The sequence below is a fragment of the Mobula hypostoma genome, chromosome 1 (genome assembly GCF_963921235.1).
Source record: "Mobula hypostoma chromosome 1, sMobHyp1.1, whole genome shotgun sequence".
Taxonomy (NCBI): Eukaryota; Metazoa; Chordata; class Chondrichthyes; order Myliobatiformes; family Myliobatidae; genus Mobula; species Mobula hypostoma.
The window spans coordinates 188,756,566-188,783,359 of NC_086097.1; the positions used below are offsets into that span (position 1 = coordinate 188,756,566).

Below are 26,794 nucleotides of genomic sequence, written 5' to 3' on the forward strand. Positions count from 1 at the left end.
AAGCTTGAAAGGTTAGGGCTTCATTCCCTAGAGTGAGGGGTGATTTGACGGAGGTATACAAAACTAGGAGTGATATAGATAGTGTTACGAGAATACACATAAAATTAAGATGTTTGCTGGCCTGGGCTAGCATCGGTGGCATCAGCAGTTGGTCTGCCACCTGCCCTCAGGGGAAGGAGAGATAAGGAACAATGGAGCAGCGTCTGGAGATGTGTAATGAAGGGATGTGGGAGGAAGAGCTGTCTGGAGCGGCTCCCCCCTTTGAACCCTGAACTGTTTGAAGTGATGGACAGGCGATACCCCAGCAGGGGGATAAAAAGGGACAGGTTCGCTAAGACAGACACACACGCCACCCGAGGTAACGAGACCCTGGAAGCGGTGCGCTTCTCACGAGTGGGTGAGAAGTGCCAGACAACGACAAGGGTGGAAAGGTACGATCAGCGGGAACCCGGTGTGTGTCCGCCCTTGCCTGGGTGCCGGGTTCACTGCAGAGGATCGACCGCATCTGGAGGAGGGGTCACAGTCGGTGACCTCAGGTGACATCACCAAGGACCCGCCCAAAAGCTGCTTGTCAGCCATCCCGCTGGTCTGTGAGCCATCCCGCTGGTCTGTGAGTGAAGCAGTGTTCTGAATGATCAGTTGTTCCTATTCTGTCTCTCTTCCCCCACCTTGTCCATCGCCATGGCAACGATTACTGCGAACTGAACTACAAACTGGACTGAACTTTGAGTCATTTTGAAATTGGTCATTTACCCCTAGACAACGATAGAGCTTGATTGATGCTGTTATCTTAATTCTGTGCACATGTGTGGTTATCATTGTTGAATTGTTGCATTTATTATCCTTTCGATTACTGTGTTGCTTGTTTCTTTAATAAAACTTTCTTAGTTCTAGTACTCCAGACTCCAACTGAGTGATCCATTTCTGCTGGTTTGGCAACCCAGTTACGGGGTACGTAACATAAGGGTAAAAGCAAATAGGCTTTTTCCACTGAGGTTTGGTGGTAAGAACTTGAGATCATGGGTTAAGGGTGAAAAGCAAAATGTTTAAGGGGAACATGAGGGGAAGTTCTTCACAGAGGGTTGCAAGTGTAAAACGAGCTGCCAGTGGAAGTGGTGGTTGTGGATTTGATTTCAACATTTAAGAGAAATTTGGATAGGCATGCGGATGTGAGGGGTATGGAGGGCTATGGCCTGGTGCAGGTCGATGAGACTAGACAGATTAATATTTCCATGTCATATGGTCAAGAATCAAGATTCAAATGCATTTATTATCAAAGAATGTACACATTATACAACCTTGGGACCTGCTTGCTCACAGGTAACCACAAAGCAAGAAAGAACCCAATTAAAGAAAAAAACACCTGATGTGCAAGAGAAAGGGAAAAAAAAACACAAATCATGTAAACAATTGAAGCGAACAACAATATTCCAAACCAATATTGACCTCCTCTGATCCGAATCCTGGAGCAGGCTGGAGTAGGCCCAAAGCCTCGCTTATCAGTTCATCATATTAGCAGGCATGGAGCACAGCAGCCAGGGCAGTCTTCACAGTCTTAGTGCCTCAGAGAGAGGAGTGCCAACCACTGAGAATGAACAAAATTGGCTCTCGTCCCAGATCCCAACACATTGTCTTTTCAGTCTATCTGGACTGGCGTTTAAGTTGACCAAACAGAGCAGTGAAAGGCTCTCATTACAATTGCTGAATGGACCTCTTATATGATAAAGATGAAAGATAGGTCCAACAATCTACCTCATCACAAACTTTGCATATGCACTTCCTCTGTAAGACAAAGGAGACGGTGATGCACTTTAGGAAGACTAAGCCTACACTGCTCCCTGTTACTATTAATAGTGAGGATGTGGATATGATGAGGACCTAAAAGCACCTGGATGAGAGGACTTGAGTGGAGTACTAACACAGAGGCTCTACTAATTGGGGAGACTGAGATCCTTTGGAGTAGGCAGACTTCTCCTTCACACGTTCTAACAGTCTGTTGTCGCCAGTACAATCTTCTATGCAACGGTGTGCTGGGACTATGGCATCAACATGGGTAATGCCAACAGGCTCAATAAACTGATTAGGAAGGTTCTGTTACAGGATTCAAACTGGATACACTGGAGACTGTGACAGAACGAAGAACCCTATGGAAAATCCTGCCAATTCTGGACATTATTTCTTACCCTGTGCATGCCACCTTGGCTGAACAGAGGAACACTTTTAGTAATAGTAGTAGTAGTAGTAGTAGTAGTAACTGTGCTGCTCCAAAAAGCGTTTTATGAGGTCATTCTTACCCTCGGCCTAATGGCTCTATAATGAGTCAGCCTATAACCAGGGAAGTGATGACCCCCTCCTGTTAGACAGATTGAGGCAACTTATGTTTAAAAATTCTTTCTTACTTCTCTTCTAATAGTTGTATATCTGTGCACTTGTAATGTTACAGTGACACCGTAACTTTCTTTGGGATCAATAAAGTATCTGTCTGTAACTGTAATTCTATATTCTGCATTCTGTTGTTGCTTTTCCTTTATTAAACAAAACTACCCGAATCTACTTATGTTTTGAAATTATTTACATGGATGGCATGCAAATCAAAGAGTTTTAACTATCATTTTACATGTGACAATAATAAACCTGAAGAAGGGCCCGAAATGTTGACTGTTTACTCTTCCAAAGATACTGCCTATCATGCTGAGTTCCTCCAGCATTCTGTGTGCTGCTTTGGATTTCCAATATCTGCAGATTTTCTCGTGTTTATAATAAACCAGTGATACTTTTAACATGTGGGGAAAAAAACAAGCACCCAAAATGCTGGAGAAACTCAGCAGATCAGGCAGCGTCTATGGAAAAAAGCACAGTTGACATTTCAGGCCAAAACCCTTCAGCAGGACTGGAGAATAAAAGCCGAGGAGTAGGTTTGAAAGGTGGGGCAGGGGGGTGGAGGTGGAGGGATGAAGCAAAGAACTAGGAAATTGATTGGTGAAAGAGACAAGTCATGGTAGAAAGAAAAAAGGGCAGGGGGATCGCTTCATCAAGCATCTACGCTCTTTCCTCCAAAACAGGTGGGATTCCCCAGTGGCACCCATTTTAATTTCACTTCCCATTACCATTCCAATATGTCCATCCATGGCCTCCTCCACTGTCATGATAAGGCCACACTTAGGTTGGAGGGGCAACACCTTTTTTTCATTTGGGTTGCCTCCAACCTGATGGCATAAATATAGATTTCTCAAACTTGTATTAATGCCTCCCACCCCCTTTCACCTTTTCCCATCCCCTTTTCCCACTCTCATGTTATTCCCTTGCCCGCCCATTGCCTCCCCCCCACCCCCCATACTCCTCCAGCTTCCCCTTTTCCTTTCTCGGATTTCCAGCGTCTTTTCTCTTGCTTGTGATTTGCTCACCCAAAAGAACACCTCTTTTCCTAACCACTCCTCCCAACTTTTTGCTTTCCACAGGGTTTGCTCTCTACATGACTCCTTGTCCATTCATTCCTCCACACTGATCTCCCACCTGGCACCTTATCCCTGCAAGCCAGCCAAGTGCTACACCTGCCCGTACACCTCCTTCATCACCATTCGAGGTTCAAAACAGTTCTTCCAGGTGCAGCAACATTTCACCTACTGGCCTGTCTGGTCTGTCAAGGTCATCTGGGATATCTGGTGCTCCCAGTGCAAACATATATTAGGGGACCGCTTCATCAAGCACCTTAGTTCCCTCCATCACAGAAGGCAGAGTTTTCAGGTAGCCACCCATTTTAATTCTACTTCCCATTCCAACATGTCAGTCAATGGGCTCCTCTACAATAACACCTCATATTTCACCTGGGTAGTGTCCAATTTGATGGCATAACCGTTCCATGATGGCATAAATGATCTACTCTCCTCTCCTATCAGATTCCTCCTTCTTCTTCAGCCTCTTACCTCCTCAACCATTCATCTCCCAGCTTCTCACTTCATTCCCCTGCCTTACCTACCCCCTTAATTGATTTCACTTCTCACCTGCCAGCTTGTACTTCTTGTATTCTCCCCCTGCGCCCCAACCTTCCTTTTGTGGCATCGTCCCCTTCTTTTCCAGTCCTGAAGGATCGTGACCTGAAACGTTGACTGCTACTCCCCTCTATAGATGCTGCCTGACCTGCTGAGTTCCTCTAGCATTTTGTGTGTGTCACCCGAAAGAAAATCATATGGTCACAGGGAGAAAATGCAAATTCTACAGAAAGAGCACTGGAGGTCACAGTTGCTAGATGTGTGAGGCAGCAGTTCTGCTAGCTATGCCACTGTGTCAACAAAAGTGAGTAAAGACTGTTTAAAATATGATGCATATGGCATCATAACTACATGAAAACAGATAGAGACTGTACAAAGCATTGCTGTGATTATTAACAGTGCCAAGTAAATGATGCTCTTTGAAGGTCTGAATATAAATCTGCCTATTTATGTAACTGGGCATGAAATATTTCATGATAATATTTAAAGGGCAAGCAGTTCTCCGTTTCATATACAAAATGCATTCTTCAGCAAAGACTCTCAACTTCCTTATAACTTGTGGACTTCTACTATCAATTTTCTGGAGCTTCCACAAAAGTTCTTTCAGGGTTAAGGAATATATGGGCAAACCTCTATGTACATTCAGTTCTTAAAAAGGTAGGATTTATGGAATAAATTTATGGAATAATCAAAGTATCATATATTATCCTTGAGAAGAAATTAAAGGAGCACAGCAGGGCAGTCAACTCAGCCATAGTGGTCAATGTGAGAATATATAATTAATTATATAATTAAGATCTTTCATCTCTTGCTCTTATATTTTCATATATTCTAATGACACTGTAAGAGATAACCATTCAGCCTATAGAGCTCTCAGAGCAATACCAACTGTTCCACTTATTCTTCTGTAAACTATTCTCTCTGACATGTACATCAACTCCCCCAGACTTTCTGGTACCATGTATATTAGGAACAAATTAAAGAAGCTAATTAACCTCCAAACTGGCAACTTCCAAATTAGTTCCTTGACTTTTCAGGATATTCTTGAGGCATCAGAACAGACAGTCTACAAAAGACAATTTTAATTTATCAACAAAAGAAAACTTCACTGACAGCACAATAGTCAGCACCAAACACTAATTACTTAGTCATCATTACCTTGCTATTTATGTGCCTACTGTATGTAAATTTGTTACCATATTAGTCGTGTTGCAGTCAAGGCTACATCTTAACAGTACAAGCAACACCTATTTTTGGTCATAATGGAACATTTATATTATGAGAAATGCAAATTTGCCGTTACAGAATTCACAAATCACGACCCAAAAATTAAGATAGAGAATAAGATTCAATTTTGTAGAATTTATATCAAGAAAGTAAACATATAAGACATATAAGCAAGCTTTTTTTCAAACTCACATTCTTTCACTTAGGCACTGATGGTGTTACTTTGCATTACAGAAAACCACAATATAATCCATTTGCTAGGAACACAACACAAGCCTAACCTATCTACCACCCGTAAAGCAGAGGTTGTTTGTTCTTGAAAAACAAAATGTATTGTAGACCATAGAATTTGAAACAAAAACAGTGCTGAAGACAACTGTCATCTTACAGCTTCCTTCATCTCTTTAGAAAATGGTAACCCCTGCACTATTTCTTCTGGTTCTCATAAAGTCCATTATTAAGGATCCCCACCACCCAGGACATGCCCTCTTCTCATTACTGTACTTCTGTCAAAGAACAGGTACAAAAGCCTGAAAATGCACACTCAACATTTTAGAGACACCTTCTTCCTCCTCCCCGCCCCCACAAGTTTTAAATTTCTGAATTGACAATTAACCTGTGAATATACTACTTCACAATTTATGCTCACTCACACACACACACACACACAAAGAGAGCGAGCTAGGGTGCCAAAAACTTTTGCATAGTACTGTAGTAATTTTATGTATTCACTATACTGTTGCCACAAAAAAATTCATGACATCTATGAATGATGCGAACCCTGATGCTGATATGGGTCTCTGTTGTGGACTGAGAGTGGGAAGGCGACAGGGAGAGGTGAATCATGGTTGGGAAAAGGAGAAGTGAGAGAGGAGAGAGCAGGAAGCACCAGAGAGCCATCTGCAATGACCAATAAACCAAACGTTTGGAATAAAATGACCTTGTCTCAGGACTCGGTGTGTCTGCATCTATGACAATCTCCACCCGCCCCGGCACTCCTGTCATTTGTCCCACAACCATCCTGCAGTTCAGTACCCTCACCATTCCCAAAATCCTAACATCCTTTGCTCCCACCAGCTTTACAAACTCACTCTCTGCTCCGTGTTGACTATAGAGTGCTGTGCAAAAGTCTGAGGCAGCCTAGCTGTATATATTTGCCCAATACTTTTGCACAGTAGTATATTATATATAATACACATACATATGTGTCTCTCATTATAATATATAACATATTTTTGTTTTGCACTGCACTGCTGCAGCAAAGCAAGCTTTATGACATACATAATAAACTTGATTCTTATTCAGATTCGGAAAGGGTCCCTGATTCTAAGCATTAAGTTGTTTCTTTCTTATCAAAGGTTCCCCAACAGTTCTTCACTATTCTGAAGTGTTTGACATGTAGTGGTTGAGAAAGGTGCTATAAGGATGTAAAGATATCTAGTTTGTTTGGTTATTTATTTATTTATTGAGATAGAGCATGGAATAGGCCTTCCCAGCTCTTTGAGCTATGCTGCCCAGCAACCTCCGATTTCACCACAGCCTGATCATGTGTCAATTTTTAATGTACAATTAACCTACAAACCAGAGCATCTTTGGATTGTGGGAGGAAAGCAGAACACCTAGAGGAAACCCACGTGCTCAAGGACAGAATGTATAAACTCCTTAAAGACAGCAGTGGGAAATGAACCTAGGTCTCTGGTACTGTAAAGCGCTGTGCTATCTACTACGCTATCATACCTCCCCTTGTTGAAATAAAGCATCTGTACTTAAGCGGGTGCACATGCTTCCCAGCTTATGAATGCTCAAATTCTATACAGCCTGCACATACGAGTCAGTGCTTGGGAAATCAGTGGATGGTTTTGATGGCTGCTGCTGGGCTGTTCTAGCTTTTTGCTTGAATGTCGTCAGATCAAATCCATAAAGAACCCTTGTTTGCACATTGCTTCTCTAGACTATTATTCCTCTGGGACAACTCATCTCCAAAAGCATCTTCTGCCACATGAGAACTCATTTTACTTTTCAAACTCATAAACTGTTCAGGCTAAGAACAGTCCTCAGGAACAGAAACGTGCCATGATCTGGGGACAACCTCCAGTGAAAGAAACATATGCAAGCACTCTGCTCTGACTGCATGGAACTATTCCATGCTTCCAATTAGCCTATTTTGTGGCCTTATACCTCACATCCTGAAGCATTGTTGCTGTAGCTATTCCAAAAGACAAACTGGAAACTACTGAAATCACTTGGGAAATGATAGCTCTGCCCCAAGGACCATTCTGATGGATTACTGAAAGACTGTGATGTCTTAAGGACCCATCCATTGTTTCAAAGTATCTCTATTCAGCAGAAACATATATTTTAAAAAATATCATTTAAAACCATGATCAACTTTTAAATACTAAAACATCAATATGAATTTTAAAAACTCAATTTTTGTTTTATATTAGCAACCTACTCTATTCAAATCAATTACATGTATAATGCAGGAATACAGTAGTCATGGCCTACAGACATTGTACAGGTTGAGTACCCCTTATCCAAAATGCTTGGGGCCAGAAGTGTTTCAGGTTTCGGATTTTGGAATATATAATGAGACAGTTTGGGATTATCGTCATTTATGACTGAATTTATGCACTACCAGTAAGCAGGCTTTGTCTTACACATGTTCATCACATATACTGTATGTACTGATGCAATCATTCAGCGTGTCAGCTTTTCATCAGCGATAATCTTGGCAAACTCTTCAATGAATTTCTCTGCTGCTTCGTGATCAGCAGAGACTATCAAAATCTTTAAAAATTTAATGCCATGGCTCTTCTTAAAATTTCGGCAACCAGCTTGCTGAATATCCACAATTACCTTCAATTTTCAATCTATTTTGATAGATCTATATTTGTTTCATGATCAGCATACCATTAAGCAGCATATGTTCACTCCGATGTTGATGAAATCACTCTTTCAATACACTAGAGGTCTTCCCTTTTCCATATTATGCAGTATTTTTCTATGCTTCATTTATTTCTATTCATCACATATGCGAGGTCACTTCTCAGAACTGTCTGTAATGCGCAGAGACCTAAACGTCACTTGGGAACCTTCACTGCACCTTGTGGAATTTTCCATTTGTGTCGTCATATCAGTGCTTAAAAACAATTTGGATTTCAGAGGTTTACGGATACAGGGTGCTCACCTTGTACTATACCACACATTACCTCAGGAATGTGTCTTGCAGTACTCACCATAACATCTTAGAAATTATAACATTAAGCATATACTGGTTAACTAAATATAGGAAAATGACTAGGAAACCAAACAGATTCAACACAGAGCTAAAAATATAAAAATTTCTGAATGAACGCACTTTTTCCATTGTAAAATTGTGTGTCAACAAAATAAAATTAATCTTAGTATAATTAGATGCTCCTTTTTCCAAAGTCTAGAGCAATGAAATCTGCATTCTCTGGAGTCTGGAGAAGCGAAATACTCCATTTATCACATTTGTTGATTACATTTTAACTCTGTCACTTATATCCTGTTTATACTATCAACTGCAAATCAAAACAGTTCCATTTCCAAGCGTACATTGGCTTACAATTGACAGTATCAACTCTCGTCTTGTCTCTAGAACTGATTCTCAGGGACCAGGAACTGTTGGTGATTCCAGTATTTGTTTTCAGTACTTCAAGATAAAAATCATCCACTCCAAAGCACTAAACATATACACAAGGAAATACAAATCACTATGCAAAATAGAGGTTTCACTGCAACATGCAGTGTTTGCATTACCAAAATTTATAATGATATCAATTTTACAATGCTCATTAAGTTTGTTGTATCCAAATTAAACCAGATTGTTGAACTTATTGACTTATTGGGTACAACAACTATAGTTTTTCTTATTTACAGAATGCTTGTTAACTTCATTATTTTTAAAATGAATCTTCGACACCATTCCTTCCAATATCAAAGCCTTATCTAAAGACTGAGAAAATACTAACAGTAAAAAAATTAAAAATGTTAAAGATCAATTGGAAAGCACTGTAAATGAGCCACACTATGATGCCCATTTACAACAGGAGACCAATTCCTAATGATGAGTTTTTTTCTAAAAAGTGCTCCAGAATTTTTTTTGCATTACTGCCAATTCCTTAAAAGTGAGTAGTCCCAAACACTGCACTAAATATCATTTTGAAACTTCAAAACATAAAACTAATTTAAAGAAAAGACAGTGCCAGGAATAACATATCTACTCTTAGTTTGGTTTTTACTTAGCAAAACGTGCATAGTGGCGTGATGACATATGCCACTCATGTGCTTTTACACATAACCTATATTACTCAAATATTACTGAAATATTAAATACACTACACTTCTCCCTCCTTAGCTATAAACTCCAACTCAATATAGAATGCATCTCAATTCCGATATGTCTTCTGCATTCATGTGTCAGTAGAAAGAAGCAAATTTTTGATTTCCAATCATTCATTTTCCAAAAAATTAAGTGTTGGAGAACTTTTTTTTGTATTTAAAGAAAGTAACATATTAAGTAATAGACCACTTTTCAAATAGAAACTTGATTACTTTGCAGGTATATAGCCAAATGTATGATTAAACAATGATAACAAACAGATACTAAAGATTGATGACATAATGAGCTGAATGAACTAAACTGATTAACTGAAACAGAAATGGGTGTAGAAGAAATCAAACTGGGTGAAAGACAATCAAACTAAAGGGTGAGTACTTGGCAGATGTGACAGTTTAAACTTCAAATCATCAATTTTACACCGTAGCAAGAGTGAGCACAGGAATAAGACACAAGGTGATCATCCTGCATCAGCAAGATCTCTCCCAAGCTGAAATTTCGCAGCAGACAGGAGTTACAAGATGTGCTGTCCAAGCTCTTCTGAAGAAACACAAAGAAATAGACAAAGTTGAGGACCATAAACGTAGTCGCCAGCCACAGAAACTGCCTGCAACAGATGACAGATAAATCGCTTCTAAATCAGAAGTCAGCTCTGAACTCACAGAAACCACTGGAACCCAAGTATACCCCTCTACTGTCCACAGAGCTCTTGTAAGAAGTTGTCTTCATAGATGAATTGCTGCCAAAAAGCCATTCCTCCAAAGAGAAAACAGAGCCAAGAGACTCCACTATGCACAAAAACACAAAGACTGGGATGCAAAATAATGGCAGCAAGTTCTCTGGACTGTTGGGTTAAGATATGAGATTTTTTGCTCAAACAGGAGGCGGTTTGTCCATAGAAGTGCTGGAGAACATTACATGAATGAGTATCTGCAGCCAACAGTGAAACACAGCGGAGGTTTGGGGATGCATTACTACAAATGGAGTTGGTGATCTGGTCAGAATTAATGGAATCCTCAATGCTGAAAAGTACAAGCAAATTCACATTCATCAAGCAATACCATCAGAGAGGCGACTGATTGGCCCCAACTTCATTCTGAAGCAGGACAATAACCTCAAATACATGGCCAAGGTGAAAAAGAATTACCTGAAGCAAAAACAAGAACAAGAACAAAGCCATACCAACAGATGGTATAGTCTCCACAAAGCCCTGATCTCAACATCATCGAGGCTGCCTGGAATTACCTGGAAAGATAGAAAAAGCAAAACAGCCAAAGACTGGAGAAGAACTATGCCAGTTCTCCAGGATACTTGGAACAACTACCAACCTTTTTTTTAAAACTGTACCAAAGAAAATTGATGCAGTTTTAAAGGCAAAGGACAGTCATAACAAATATTGATTTGATTTAGTTTTTTTTGTTTAATCCTCTTTATAGTTAATTTTTTGAAATTTAGGATCATTTCATTATTTTTGAAGCATCTTTGTTTTACAGAATTTTTTTTTTACATGTTCCTAAGACCTTTCCACAATACTGACAGACCAGAATACCTTTCTTTTGGACATGCTGGCATCCTGAACAGTACATGGCAAGCTACTTGATCTGCTAATCTATCGCAGACTACCAAACAAAGCTTCGAGCCAATGTTTTCATTTTAACCATGCCTAGATGTCCAGCGTGTAGCTCCTCAATACTTTAGCTCTCTGCCTGGCTGGCAGAACAACTCTCAATCCCCTCATATGGCAACCACTGTCAGAAAGGGCAAGTTCATCCTGGCACGAGTAAAAATGGGGAAACTGGAGTTTCTATTGCACATTCCAGCCATTTTGTGCAGCCATGTAGAGCGGAAACTGTGTGGGGTATTTTCTGGTATCACCTTTGACTTTCGATTTACATTAGGAAGAATAGGTCAAGAGGAATATCCACTTCTGTACATTTTTCAGGTACTTCCTTTACCCAGGATAAACTGGACAATCCATTAGTATTTCCACGATTAGTTGTCCTTTTCAGTTCAATCTTGTAGTTGTGTCCTCCAAGAAACATAGCCCAAATCGGCATTCATACTGCGGCTATTAATGAAACATCCTTCTGGAAATAGAAAATGGACACTAGTAGTTGATGATCACTAATGAAGGTAAACACTCTCCCATACAAGTATTGTGTGAAAAGTTTTAGACCCTAAATGACACTCAAGGCCTCTCTGTCCATAATTTTCTCTGCAATGGTTAAGAGTCTACAGCGGTAAGGGAACATGATGCAAAAGCTATGGGGCGTTCCCTTCCATCACATGTGACATGACTGCATCTATCCCATTAAGTGAGGCATCACATGCAAGCTTCACTGAATGATGCAGGTCATGTCAGTACAATATCTGACATCACCATTACCTTTACCTTTTAGAAAGCCACCTCACATTGCTTTGTGCATTGCCATTTCTTCCCAATCTCTAGTAATGAGTTCAAGGAGAGGAGCACAGTCGTCAGGTTTGGCAGGAACCTGTGATAGCAATTGACAAATGCAAAAAAGGACTGCATTTGTGACACATCTTTTCGCCTGGGGTATCCACCATGGCTTGAATTTTCTCAGCACAGATATGTAATCTTGTGTCAACAGTGTGACCACAATAAGTGATGCTTCATTTGAAGAATTCACACTCTGTATCACACTCTGAGCCCATAATCCTCTAATGTTTTACGAGGGGTGATTGACAAGTTCGTGGTCTAAGGTAGAAGGAGATGAGTTACATGGCTTTTGTTACATGCACATGCAGTTCAACTCTTTGAGTGATAATGCAGTAAGTTTGAAGTTGATATCTCATCAGGGGTGATTGATAAGTTCGTGGCCTAGGCGATGAGTTATTAACTTCAAATCTTATGCATAATCACTCAAAGCTTTATGACCACTGGACTAAGTCTATAAATGTAAGAGAGGACTATGTTAAAAAATAAATGTGCTAGGGTTTCTAAAATTGACTCCTTCTACCTTAGGCCACGAACTTATTAATCACCCCTCGTAACAGTGCCTTGAGATTTTGGAGAGGCTCCTTGTTACCCTAACCAGTAACAATGATGCCATCCACGTAACACTGAGTGTTTTCAGCACCCAGTTCATAACTTTTTGTTAGAGTACAGGTGCAGATGCTACTCCAAAAATAAGCCTATAAAGTGCAACAAAGCCTTTTAAGAAAGTTTATGATGAGAAACACTTTGAACTCTTCTCCCATCTCCATCTGTAGGTAGGCCTCAGCTACGTCCATAAGACTATCAGACAAAGGAGCAGAAGTCGGCCATTTGGACCAGCGAGTCTGCTCCGCCATTTTATCATGAGCTGATCCATTCTCCCATTTAGTCCCACTCCCCTGCCTTCTCACCATAACCTTTGATGCCCTGGCTACTCAGATACCTATCAATCTCTGCCTTAAATACACCCAATGACTTGGCCTCCACTGCCGCCCGTGGCAACAAATTCCATAGATTCACCACCCTCTGGTTAAAAAAATTTCTTCGCATCTCTGTTCTGAATGGGCGCCCATCAATCGTTAAGTCATGCCCTCTTGTACTAGACTCCCCCATCATGGGAAACAACTTTGCCACATCCACTCTGTCCATGCCTTTCAACATTTGAAATGTTTCTATGAGGTCTCCCCTCATTCTTCTAAACTCCAAGGAATACAGTCCAAGAGCAGACAAACGTTCCTCATATGATAACCCTCTCATTCCCGGAATCATTCTAGTGAATCTTCTCTGTAGCCTCTCCAACGTCAGCACATCCTTTCTTAAATAAGGAGACCAAAACTGCCCACAGTACTCCGACTGAGGTCTCACCAGTGCCTTATAGAGCCTCAACATCACATCCCTGCTCCTATACTCTATTCCTCTAGAAATGAATGCCAACATTGCATTCGCCTTCCTCACCACCGACTCAACCTGGAGGTTAACTTTAAGGGAATCCTGTACGAGGACTCCCAAGTCCCGTTGCATCTCAGAACTTTGAATTCTCTCCCCATTTAAATAATAGCCTGCCCATTTATTTCTTCTGCCAAAGTGCATAACCATACACTTACCAACATTGTATTTCATTTGACTTCTTTGCCCATTCTTCCAATCTATCCAAGTCTCTCTGCAGACTCTGTTTCCTCAGCACTACTGGCCCCTCCGCCTATCTTCGTATCATCACCAAACTTAGCCACAAAGCCATCTATTCCATAATCCAAATCGTTGATGTACAACGTAAAAAGAAGTGGCCCCAACACAGACCCCTGTGGAACACCACTGGTAACCGGCAGCCAACCAGAATAGGATCCCTTTATTCCCACTCTCTGTTTCCTGCCAATCAGCCAACGCCCTATCCACGTATGTAACTTTCCTGTAATTTCATGGGCTCTTATCTTGTTAAGTAGCCTCATGTGTGGCACCTTGTCAAAGGCCTTCTGAAAATCCAAATATATAACATCCACTACATCTCGCTTGCCTAACCTACTTGTAATTTCCTCAAAAAATTGCAATAGGTTTGTCAGGCAGGATTTTCCTTTAAGGAAACCATGCTTGTTCTGTCTATCTTGTCCTATGCCTCCAGGTACTCTGTAACCTCATCCTTGACAATGGACTCCAACAACTTCCCAACCACCGATGTCAAGCTAACAGGTCTATAATTTCCTTTTTGCTTCATGCCCCCTTCTTAAATAGTGGAATAACATGTGCAATCTTCCAGTCCTCCGGAACCATGCCAGATTCTATCGACATTTGAAAGATCATCGCTAATGCCTCTGCAGTCTGCACAGCTACTTCCTCCAGAACACGAGGGTGCATTCCATCTGGTCCAGGAGATTTATGTACCTTTAGGCTATTCAGCTTCCTGAGTACTTTCTCTGTCACAATTGTGACTGTGCACACTTCTTTTCCCTGACACCCCTGAGTGTCCGGTATACTGCTGGTGTCTTCCCCAGTGAAGACTGATGCAAAATACTCGTTCAGTTCCTCCACCATCTCCTTATCTCCCATTACAATTTCACCAGCATCATTTTCTATTGGTCCTCTATCTACTCTCACCTGTCCTTTACTCTTTATATACTTGAAAAAGCTTTTAGTATCCTCCTTGATATTATTTGCGAGCTTCCTTTCATAGTTCATCTTTTCCCTCTTAATGACCTTCTTAGTTTCCTTTTGTAAGCTTTTAAAAACTTCCCAATCCTCTGTCTTCCCACCAATTTTTGCTTCCTTGTATGCACTCTCCTTTCCTTTAACTTTGGCTTTGACTTCTCTTGTCAGCCACAGTTGCATCCTTTTTCCATTCGAAAATTTGTCTTGCACCTTCCTCACTTCTCGCATAAACTCCAGCCACTGCTGCTCTGCCGTCCCTCCCGCCAGTGTCCCTTTCCAGTCAACTTTGGCCAGTTCCTCTCTCATGCCACTATAATTCCCTTTACTCCACTGAAATACCGACACATTGGATTTCGGCTTCTCTTTTTCAAATTTCACAGTGAACTCAATCATGTTATGATCACTGCCTCCTAAGGGTTCCTTCACCTCAATCTCTCTAATTACCTCTAGTTCATTACACAATACCCAATCCAGTACAGCCGATCCCCTAGTGGGCTCAACACCAAGCTGTTCTAAAAAGCCTTCTTGCAGACATTCTACAAATTCTCTCTCTTGAGATCCAGTGCCGACCTGATTTTCCCAATCCACTCGCATGTTAAAATCCCCCACAATTATCATAATACTGCCCTTCTGACAAGCCTTTTCTATTTCCTGTTGTAATTTGTCGTCCACATCCCTGCAGCTGTTTGGAGGCCTGTATATAACTGCCATCAGGGTCCTTTTACCCCTGCGATTTCTTAGCTCAACCCATGAAGATTCTGCACCTTCCGATCCTATGTCACCTCTTTATAATGATTTTATATCATTTCTTACCAATAAAGCCACATCACCCCCTCTGCCTACCTTCCTACCCTTCCGATACACCGTGTATCCTTGGACGTTCAGCTCCCAGAGACATGCATCCTTTAGCCATGTCTCAGTGATGGCCACAATATCATAACTGCTAATTTGTAGCTGTACGACAAGATCATCCACCTTATTCCTTATGTTGCGTGCATTTAAGTATAACACCTTAAGACCAGTATTTGGTACTTTTCACTTTGATTGCACTGCAACTCACCCCAATGGCTACTAATTTACCCAATCATCTGCCTGTCTTTCCTGACATCTTTACTGCTCACTATCTTAGATTTATTTCTGTTTTCCCCTTCCTCCGCTCTATCATTCGGGTTCCCATCCCCCTGCCAAATTAGCTTAAACCCTTCCTAACAGCTCTATTATACCTTCCCGCCAGGATATTGGTCCCCTTCGGGTTCAGGTATAACCTGTCCATTTTGAACAGGTCATACTTCCCCCAGAAGAGATCCCAATGACCCAAGAATCTGAAGCCCTACCCCCTGCACCAGTCTCTCAGCCATGCATTGATCTGCCTGATCCTACTATTCTTGCCCTCACTAGCACTTGGCACAGGTAGCAATCCCGAGATTACTACTCTGGAGGTCCTGCTTCTCAGCTTCCTTCCTAACTCCCGGAAATCTCTCTTCAGGACCTCCTCCCTTCTCCCATCTATGTCATTGGTACCAACATGTTCCAAGACAACTGGCTGCTCACCCTTTCCCTTCAGAATATTCTGGACCCGATCCAAGGCATCCCATACCCTGGCACCTGGGAGGCAACACACCATGCGGGTATCTCTATCAGGCTCACAGAATCTCCTGTCTGTTCCCCTGACTATGGAATCCCCTATGACTACCGCATTCCTCTTCTCCCGCCTTCCCTCCTGCACAACAGCCAGGCTGAGTGCCAGAGACCCAGTCACCGTGGGTGTCCCCTGTCAGGTCATCCCCTTCAACAGCATCCAGAACAAGATATTTGTTGCTGAGGGGGATAGCCACAGGGGTGTTCTCCACTATTGGGGCATTTTCCTTCCCTCTCCTGACAGTCACCCAGTTTTCTAACCCCTGTAGCCTAGGGATGACTACCTCCCTGTATCTCCTGTCTATCACCTCTTCAGTTTCCCTAATAAGCAGTAGGTCATCAAGCTGCAGCTCCAGATCCCTAACACGGTCTCTGAGGAGCTTCATCTCGATGCAACTGGCACAGATATTGCCATCAGGGAGGCTGGAGGTCTCCCAGGATTCCCACATCTGACACCCTGAACAAAGCACTAACCCTGCAGGCATGCTATCTAATGCTACAGGAATGAAACAGGAAAAATAAGTCTACTCACCCACTTACCTTGACAAACAGTCGAACTTTTTAAACCGTTAGCTCGTACTGTTAGCTGTGAGAACCCTGCTGTTCCTGTCTGTCTGGGCCGATTCGCAAAGGGGAAAAAAAAAGAGTTGGTTGCCTTGCTCTCACCTTTTCCCGTTACCGCCAAAGCCCGTTGAAGCCAAAGCCCCACACTCTGCTGCCCGCTGTATAGGGTGGTCTCCTTTTTAAACTCTCCGCGCTGTCCTGTCTATGTCACACGCCTGCGCAGTCTCGTCCTTCTTGCACTCGAAGCCAAAAACTGCCTTCCTTCAGAATTCAGCTCCCACACCGCTCTGCTTGTCCCAATCCAAAAGTCCACATTACAAAATGTTTTTCCCCGAGGTTTGCACAAATATCCTCTATCCTAGGCAGAGGGTATTGATCTACTTTCAAGTACTGGGTTAATGGTGACCTTAAAATTACCACAGATTCCGATAGACTCATTTTTCTTGACTACTGGAACTGCAGGTGTTGCCCATGGGCTCCACTCTACCTTGAAGAGAATTCCTTCAGTCTCCATATGATCAAGCTCAAAGGTATAAAGAACCATTCTTTGCAAAACCTGGGTGTGGCACTTTCAATTAACACCATTTTAGCTTTGATATGTTTTGATTTTTCCAATGCCATTCTTGATCACTGCTGATGCATCATTTAGTATCTTTCTTAATTCACTTTCTGTTGACTGTCTTGTCATGGATATGGCATGCCAATAGTGGATGGATCTCCAATTAAGTTGTAGTTGTCTCAGCCAATCACAGCCCCACAATGCTGGCCTTCCTGTTTTTACCACATACAAGCCCAATGTGGCTTGTTGGTTGTTTTATTTCACTGCCAAATGTCATTCCCACAGGAGTTATCTCTTACCCAGTATAAATTCATAGTTGGATATTTGTAGGCTTCAGTTTAGTATCTATGAAATGCCAAACACATTTTGTGGAATGACTCAAAACAGTTGAACCAGTGTCCAATTCCACTTTAATTAATTTGCCATTCAATTTTGGTGTAAACTATATTGATTGTCCTTTGTTGGTTTTCACACGTGAGATCTCAAGGCTACTCAGTCTCGTGTCACTCTCATCATTATCAGATTTTTTCATCAACAGCATGCAGATTAGTAATTTTTTTGAAAATGCAATTTGACTTTTTATCTTTTTCTCTTCACTGTGTTTTTGTTTACCTGACATACTTTTTGTACATGTCCTACTTTATTGCATTTTCTGCAAGTTTCACCTTTAAACCTGCATTGGTCTAATATATGTGAGCCCTGCCACAATGGTAACATTATCTGTTTGTTGAAATTTTGTTCACACTCACTTTCACTCCTGACTGCAACTCAATTGCATCCCTGTTTGCTAGTTCCATTGATACAGCAATTTCAACTGCTCTTGTAAATGTTAGTTGTTCTTCAGTCAGGAGCCATTTTTGAATGCATTCTTGTAAGAATCCACAAACTAAATAATCTCATAGTTCATCAATAAGCCCATCTCTAAACTGGCAACCTTCCAACAATCTCTTCAATTCAGCCATGTATGAAGAAATTGTCTTCCTTTCCTTTTAATTCTGTTTATGAAACCTACATCACTCTGCAATCAATAATGGTTTCAGTTCTAAACCTCTCTGCATTACTTTCACAATATCAGCAAAGCACATTTCAGCTGGTTTGGTTAGAGCAGTTAAACTTCTAAGCAAACTATATGCCTTTAAACCTAATTCACTCAGCAAAACTGGCACTTGCTTCTCCTCGCCCATTACTGCTCAATTAGCTCAGTATATATATTCCAGTTATCTCTTGTGCAGTTGAATGCATCTATCTTTCTGATGTAGCCAGCCATTCCTTCTTTTTCAAAAAAAATGTATTTATGATTATCACCCAGTACTCACTGCTTATGAACCCATGAAGTTGTCCCATTTTCTGCCCTTCTTTTTAAACTCGACTAGCTCTGTCACTTCCTGAAGAAGCATTTGCAGCACTGTTTTTTTTTACTTGACCATTTGTCACTGCACTGCAACAGGTAACGGGTTTAAAATTTTCTCTTTGGCATTGTATACTTTTATCTCCAAAATATAAAATTAATTGAAAGGAAAACACAGATGGGAATAACATCTCTACTTAGTTTCATTTTTACTTTAGCAAGAAGTGCACTTCTGACATGGTGATAGATGACGTAGACCATTCATGTACTTTTACATATAACCCTTAATGAAATATGTAAACAAAGAATGCATAATCAATATATTTACAATACTGAACGATTTAATACACTACTATATAAGTAACAACTTGCATCAGAAATATTCCAACTACTACTTTTATATGTCAACAATATTCAGTCTTCCTATTGCACTGTCATACTTGTCCATAACACAACAGAAGCTGCACGTATATAAGCACAATCACTTCCATTTTGTATTTATGATTTTCTTCCTATGTTGTCCAAAGTGATACACAATCTCTGACCAAGGTGTTAAGCAACTGATCTGCTTGCAGCACTCAAGTTGAACACAAAGAGAAACAGCAGAACCAGGTGACTTGCTCTCCAACTTTCTCACCATGATCTCCATTATAAATTGTTCCCAGTCCTTGAGCAAAAAAAATCATAAAAATTATGCATCTACCAACGCACCAAAAATATTTATCTATACATTCTCATTACTGAGACGTTCTACATTGTATTTCAAATTTTCAGTCGGTGTTTCTTTTCCTTAAAAGTTTCTGCTTGAATAATGTACAGTAAAATTTATCTTTCCTACCCTTTCTTTGTAAAACGATTATAACAGTCCTATTTACTGGCTATTTAACTCTTTCCAACTGTTTTATAAATAATAATCAAAAATAAAATCTATTTTATAATATGCAGATATTTTATAATTGCATAAAAATAATTTGCCTATTAGTTGTATTTCATTTGTATTAAAAAATATTTAGTGTTTTTCTATTATTGTGACTTAGATGAAGATCAGACCATATCTTGAGTAATTACTGCAGAAGACCAGATAATTAGAAACATAGAAAACATTGAAACATAGAAATCTACAGCACATTACAGGCCCTTCGGCCCACAATGTTGTGCCAAACATGTAACCTACTCTAGAAACTGCCAAGAATTTCCTCCATTTTTCTAGGCCCTCTATTTTTCTAAGCTCCATGTACCTATCCAAGAGTCTCTTAAAAGACCCTATTGTATCTGCCCCTACCACTGTCGCTGGTAGTGCATTCCACGCACCCACCACTGTCTGTGTGAAAAAACTTAGCTCTGACATCCCCTCTGCACCTACTTCCAAGCACCTTAAACTATGCCCCCTCACGTAAGCCATTTCAGCCCTGGGAAAAAGCCTCTTGCTATCCACATGATCAATGCCTCTCATCTTACACACCTCTATCTGGTCACCTCTCATCTCCCAGCACTCCAAGGAGAAAAGGCCAAGTTCACTCAACCTCTTCTCATAAGGCATGCTCCCCAATCCAGACAACATCCTTGTAATCTCTGCACTCTCGCTACAGTATCCACCTATCTTCCTGTAGTGAGGCGACCAGAACTGAACACAGTACGCCAAGTGGGGTCTACCTCAGGTCTTATATAACTGTATATCTATTACAACGGGTTCACAATTTTTTTTCTTGCAACTATATTCTCTGTGAATTCCCAAAATGCAGTGTTGGGATGAAGTGGGAAACAAGCCTTCAGCCAACTTCAATGGATAATTCCTAGCCCCATAAATCTCCACATTACCCTCTATTTTATCACTAATCTTGTTGAATTCTATTTCCCTTGTATCTTGTGATACAACACTTAGAGAGCTTTCATTTCCTCTCCTCTACCTTATCCTCCAAATTGGGTTGGGCAAGTCTCAATCTTGTTCTGAGACTTCAATTCAGTAACGTCTTGGTAAATCGTTGTGTGGGTTGTGATTTTATTACTCAGATATAATGTTGCAATATTCAATGGTTATGTTCTCTGACTATCCACACCCTTTTTCACCCTACAAACTTGCCTTCCCCCTTCTCCAATGGAAAATGGCTGGTGAGAAAACTGATAGGAAGTTTTGTTCCACTAGTTTTAATAAATTATTCAAACTGAAAGGATCTGAACAATGGATTACAGCCTGACACAACTTCACATAGACACTGCTTGGCAGAAATGGATGCTAATTCTTTAATTAAAGTGGTGCAAGGGCTCACACGTGTGATCCAATGGCCACCCATTTTAATTCCACTTCCTATTCCCATTTGGATATGTCCATCTATGACCTCCTCCAATGCCAAGATAAGGTCACACTTGGGTTGGAAGAACAACACCTTGTATTCCGTTTGGGCAGCCTCCAACCTGATGGCACGAACATCGATTTCCCAAACTTCCAGTAATGCTTCCACCCCTCCCCCTTCACCATTTACCCTTGTCCCTCTATCATGTTATAAAGTATACTGTATAAAGTGTACTGAATAAGATTTACTTATTTTTTTTTCTTCTATATTATGTATTGCATTAAACTGCTGCTACTAAGTTAACAAATTTCACATCACATGCCGGTGATAATAAACCCGATTCTGATCTCCTTACCACCCATCGCCTCCCTCTGGTGCTCTCCTCCCCATCCCTTTCTTCCAGGCCTTCAGTCCCTTTCACCAATCAACTTCTTAGCTCTTTGCTTCATCCCTCCCCCTCCAAGTTTCACCTATTGCTTGGTGTTTCTTTCTCCTTCCCCCATCTTTCAAATCTACTCCTCCGCCGTTTTTTCTCCAGTCCTGCCAAAGGGTTTCAGCTCGAAGGGTCAACTGTACATTTTTTCCCCACAGATGCTGCCTGGCCTGCAGAGTTCCTCCAGCATTTTGTGTGTGTTCTGCTTACAAGAGTGACTTCCAGCCAGTCTGAACAGCTGTCAAATAATTCCAAAAACTGGCCCACTCCTTTAAATAACGGTGGATAAGAATCTGTGGAAAATGTTGAATACATCCCCCTAAAGCAGGACTTCAAGTGTGGAAGTATCTGTCAAGACAATCTTAACATTCTGTACACCAACTAGCTAAGCTTTTGTATCTGAAAATACCAGGTCAATAGACAAATTCTCTGGCCATTCCTTTCCTTCTTACAATACCCAAGTGTCGTACATGGAACTCTTCCATTGCCATCTCCTGACATTCTTCCAAGATCACAGTGTCAGCAGATTATACAACACTGATTAGTATTCATTCACACTGTAAGATACTTCCTGTCTTTTGACAGACCTGTGTCTGGATCCATCCATTCAATGAGTGTGTATTCATATACTTGTTTTAAAATAAAGTTTTGGTTTGCAAAGGTCTATTTTAATGGAAACATTATCTCAAATCTGTACAACATGAACTTTGTTTTTATACAAAATAAACTTTATTCATAATAAAAGGCTACTTACACAAATAAATTGTTCAATACCTTTTCATTCTTTACATAGTCAGTATATTCTATACCATTCTATTACATCCATACACATTAATATCCCTGCTGCCATTCATGTGGCACTCTGGAGTTGTTTCCTAACTATCACAATAATTGAGGGCTTCCTCCCACCCCACCAAGCTCCCCCCTCTCCAGTAGAAGAATCCTACACCGTGGTCCTTCCCCACACAAAGTTTGTTCTCTACCCTCATTATAGCCTCTTCATCAAGTAGTCTTGACAAAGCACTGGTGTAGCAATTTGTCTTCATGTTCTTTATTCAATATCATAGTCACGCTGACATGGTAAAACGGCCCATCTCCTCATCTGCCAATCAGCCATTTTAGACCCAGTATAGCAGAGATCTGTGGTCAATAAAGAGTCTTTTGAGCACGAAGTTTGTAGAACTTTGTAACTCCAGATCACCAAAGTCTCTCTTTAGATTTGCATGCATCTTATTTCACTTTGAGATATGGACCACAATAGGCCTCTCACCTTCTCAAGTACACAATCCACAGCTCAAGTAATATATTCAGAAGCATTGCAAACCAGTTTCAACACATAGTTGGTGTTGCAATACGTTAAAAAGATTCACTTCCAAGGCATTTCTCAGATAGATCATCAGTATTTTGTTGATCCTTATGCCATAGCTATGGTCCCATCATCCCTCAATAGCTTAACATATCAACTCTGTAGAAAAAATAATCAGCAGAATTACCTTGGTAACAATTTTTGGGTTTGCCCCCATTGCCTCTATTTTCTATTTCACTACCCATTGTTCTTTTTCATCTATTTTCAGACTTAATTAAGTACTTTAGTTTTGTCCACCTTGAATATCAGATATTGAGTACCGCCCCCTCATTTTGTACCACTTTTGACATATTTGTTTTGCTCTTTAAATGCACTTACACAGGCTTTTAAGGATTCACATATACATAAACCCCAACCTATCCCCTTGTCCTCTTGTATGTATATAAATATATGAATCCTTACAAGCCTGCTTAAACCTGGTTATGACCAATATATTTTCCAATCCATTTTCAACTAATCTCTTCCCTAATAGGGCAGTTTTTGTTAAGTATAGTCAGTCACTATAATTAGTAGTCTTGCCATCTGTCCATTATAAAGGATCAGATTTGTCATTTTTCTTAACCTTCTCAGGGCATCATCAAAATATATCATAAGAACTTGAGGTGTTTCAAATGTTTGAAACATTGGAGTAATTCAGGTTAAAGAGAAAATGGCACAGAACCGGAGATGAGGCCAGAATTGATCAGCGATAATTATACTGAATGACAGGATAAGCTTAAGAAGCCAGATGGCCTACTGCTGCCCGTTTTCTTGTGTCCTCACCAATGGCAGCCTACTGCATTTCTAAATAGAAATGTCCCTTCTTGCAACAAAACAGTCTATGGCTGTCAGCAATCAGCAATCCTGATTTCCAATGCAACTAGATGCAGTAGTTTGGCAACTTTCATACAATTGTGTGTTTCTTTGTCCTATGGAGAATCAAGGTGGAGGGTCAGGATCACACAAGTATCAACAATTAATTTGAGGGACAAGGTTGCCTGATGTTTTTACATACAGCCATTGTCTTTCTCAATATTACTACTCATCTGGAAAACATCATGTTCTCAAACACACATCCAGCCCCACATTTTATCATAGCCTGTCAAATTTCCAGTAAACACAGTTGGGGACTGGCCTAGCATTACATATTATTGTCCCCCCAGTTAGGATGGTACATTTTCTCCTTCCGGTCCAATATTCAACTCACTGTACTCATTTCTGTTTCCTAAATTCACCCCACCAATGTAAGCAATCTAGTTGCTTTGGCTGTGAATCTTTGCAATCTCATCCTTATCACTAGTGAGTCTCTAATAACCAAAGGCAGGTACACAAGAGAATGAAGTGCAAAACAAAATGCATACTCCCTTATTTATGGGCTCCCCACAGAAGGCACCTATGGAAATTTCTCTCAACATTAATACAACCCTAAGAACAGTTAGCAAAATAATACAATCTTTAAAGTATTAACATCCTTAATCATTATTACATACCCTATCACATTTAACCTTACTTTTAATCAAGATAAGTACATGTAAAAATAGCAAATTTGTGTCTTATTTAATTATTCTCAACCTTTTACCAATTCAAAAGTACATGACCTGAGGATGATCATAAATGCAATTCAATGTGAATTAGCAGCAAATTAAAGTCCTTCAACTCTGTTGTGCAATAATTGGACAAGCTGCAATCCTAATGCACTCTGGTCAAAATAAATAGTATTCTGTACCACAAAGTTAATAGTTTCAGGAGATACAGAAAATGTCTGCAAAGTGAAAGGCCAGCTGGTTTAAGCTTCTAATGGGTAATATATTTTAAGACATGCATTGCAGATTTGAGAAGAGTCAGACTTTTGATTTTAAAGAATCTCATGTTTTAATGACATTTACATTAATTAGTCTAGTAGACAGTCTTCAAAAACAATGTCTTGAGAAATTCAAAAAGTACTTTGGGCAATTGGACTTCTGGTAAACAATAGCCTCTTATGTAATCAAAACACGAAAACAAAGCCTCATGTATACTAATATTAACACTGGAAGATATGGAACTATGCCCTCAACAACTCACTCTTGTAGAAATTAAGTTTAATTTCCATGCTACTTAAATTTAGTGAAGCATAGTAGTTTTGAAAAGGTTAATCCGTACGAATTCAGTAATATATCAAAGATATTTTATCCCGGCAGACAGAGCACAACAACTATAATTTTCCTTTTCAAATAGGAATAATAAAAATCCGTCAGTAACATTATAATTACGAAACTAAAACCGCGCATCAGCTGTTTTTTCGAAGACAACGTTGGGCCTACAAAAGCCCCGCGAAAGAGATGCTGCAATGTTTTATTTCCGACAGCAGTGGCAGAAGAATCCAGGAATTATCCGATTTGGGAGTTTGCATACATGTGGGGAAGGGTACAGCTACAGCTAACAGAAGTTCGGAAAACATTTTAAAAAAACGAAATAATTCCATAAAACGTTCAAAAATGGTCAGAACTTGCAAAATGTCTTCTCTCTCAAATTACACAAGACTCTACGCAGGTTGACTCAGCTTCTGATCAAAAACACTCATCCACAAGAACAAGACGTTCTGCTGTTGCTTCGTCATGGTCATGGACACTGATTGCGAGGCGAGCAGTGTACAGTTAGAACTGCAGTAGTCCTCTCACAAGCAAGTCCACCTTTCCTGTCCCTCCCCGTTCGGGCGCAGAGACCAGACACTGATGCCTTCCATCGTGGTACAAATCTAGGCAGGCTCAGTTTCCTTGCATCTAAGAACTGGATAAGCGAGGAACAAGCCCTAGGATCCGACCAACGGCCATGAAAACCCAGTGCCAGAGAAATCATACTGCAATTGCCCCGTCATTTGACACTAAGTTTTATTAATAACACCGATCTATTTGTTTTGTTTTTACACAATCCGGATTGAGCGAGCTCTAAACTCAGCTTTGTTTGGCTCGGCGATACGCCGGTTGGGGGAAGGGGTAAACGTTTGCTTGTTACCCCCGGTCCGAGAGCAGAAGGGCAAATATTTAGCGGGGCGAGTGTCTACCCGCCTCTACACTCTGGCCCGAAACTCGGCCGCACGCCCTCGCACCCTCAGATGGTGTCATAGGCCCGGACGGGCACTCATCGATATTTTTAAAGAGCGCACATAACCGGCCTCCTCCCTGTTGACAGCCCGGGGCTCGGGTAATAACTGTGACCGAATCCTGCTCTCGGCCTGAACAAGCGACAGACAGCGCCCCCCCTCCCCACACAAACAACGGCGACGGTCCCCCCCGCCAGGCCCGTGCCTCTCACCGAATCTAAGGCCTCCTCCTCCTCCCAGGCGCTACCGTTCCGGCTTCCTACTCTCCGATTCTCCGCTCCTCCGTGTAGCCCCGTTCTCCGATTCCCATTGCCGGCACCGACACCGCGTGCGCGCATCCGCGCCCGCGCGCGTACCCACACCCTCCTCTCCCCGTCGGAATCGGCGCTCATCGTTGGGAGTCGTGGGGACGCGCTTGCGAGCGGTGAAGTTTGCTTCACGGCTCCGGTTAAGAGACGAATGTTAACGATCGGGTCACCCGGGTGCAGTCACCCTGCACCCTCCTGAAGATACATATTTAGTTGCAGACAAATATCCTGAAGGGAGATTTACCTTTGTGGCAACCTGTACCATAAGACCGGCTTTTGATAAGTTAAAGGTCAAACATCCATTGAGTAAGGATGCTGAAATGTGGACATACTGCGCTAATGCTATCTGGAACTGGTAACAACATGGGATCTGGGATGGAAGGTGATAAACCTGTTATATCAATTCAAGGAGGCTTTCGGCTTTTTTTCTTCTTCAGTGACAGTGGGTACAAGGCGCCTGCAGCTGCGGTTTTAGGATTTAAGGGAACAATGAAAACTATCCATGATGATCCCGAATGGAGCTGAAACAAGTTAACTGCTTCAAAG

The 26,794-nt window shown here is 41.0% G+C and overlaps 1 protein-coding gene across 1 annotated transcript in view; it reads right to left on the reverse strand.

Moving 5' to 3' along the window:
• LOC134353595 (NEDD4-like E3 ubiquitin-protein ligase WWP1) overlaps positions 1-26,347 on the reverse strand; it is a 156,741-nt gene extending 130,394 nt beyond the window's left edge. Inside the window, exon 1 of the mRNA XM_063061698.1 lies at positions 26,153-26,347. Coding sequence (XP_062917768.1) covers positions 26,153-26,332 — 180 coding nt within the window. The 5' untranslated portion in view covers positions 26,333-26,347. The remainder of the gene's footprint in view (positions 1-26,152) is intronic.
• Positions 26,348-26,794: the final 447 nt, after the last annotated feature.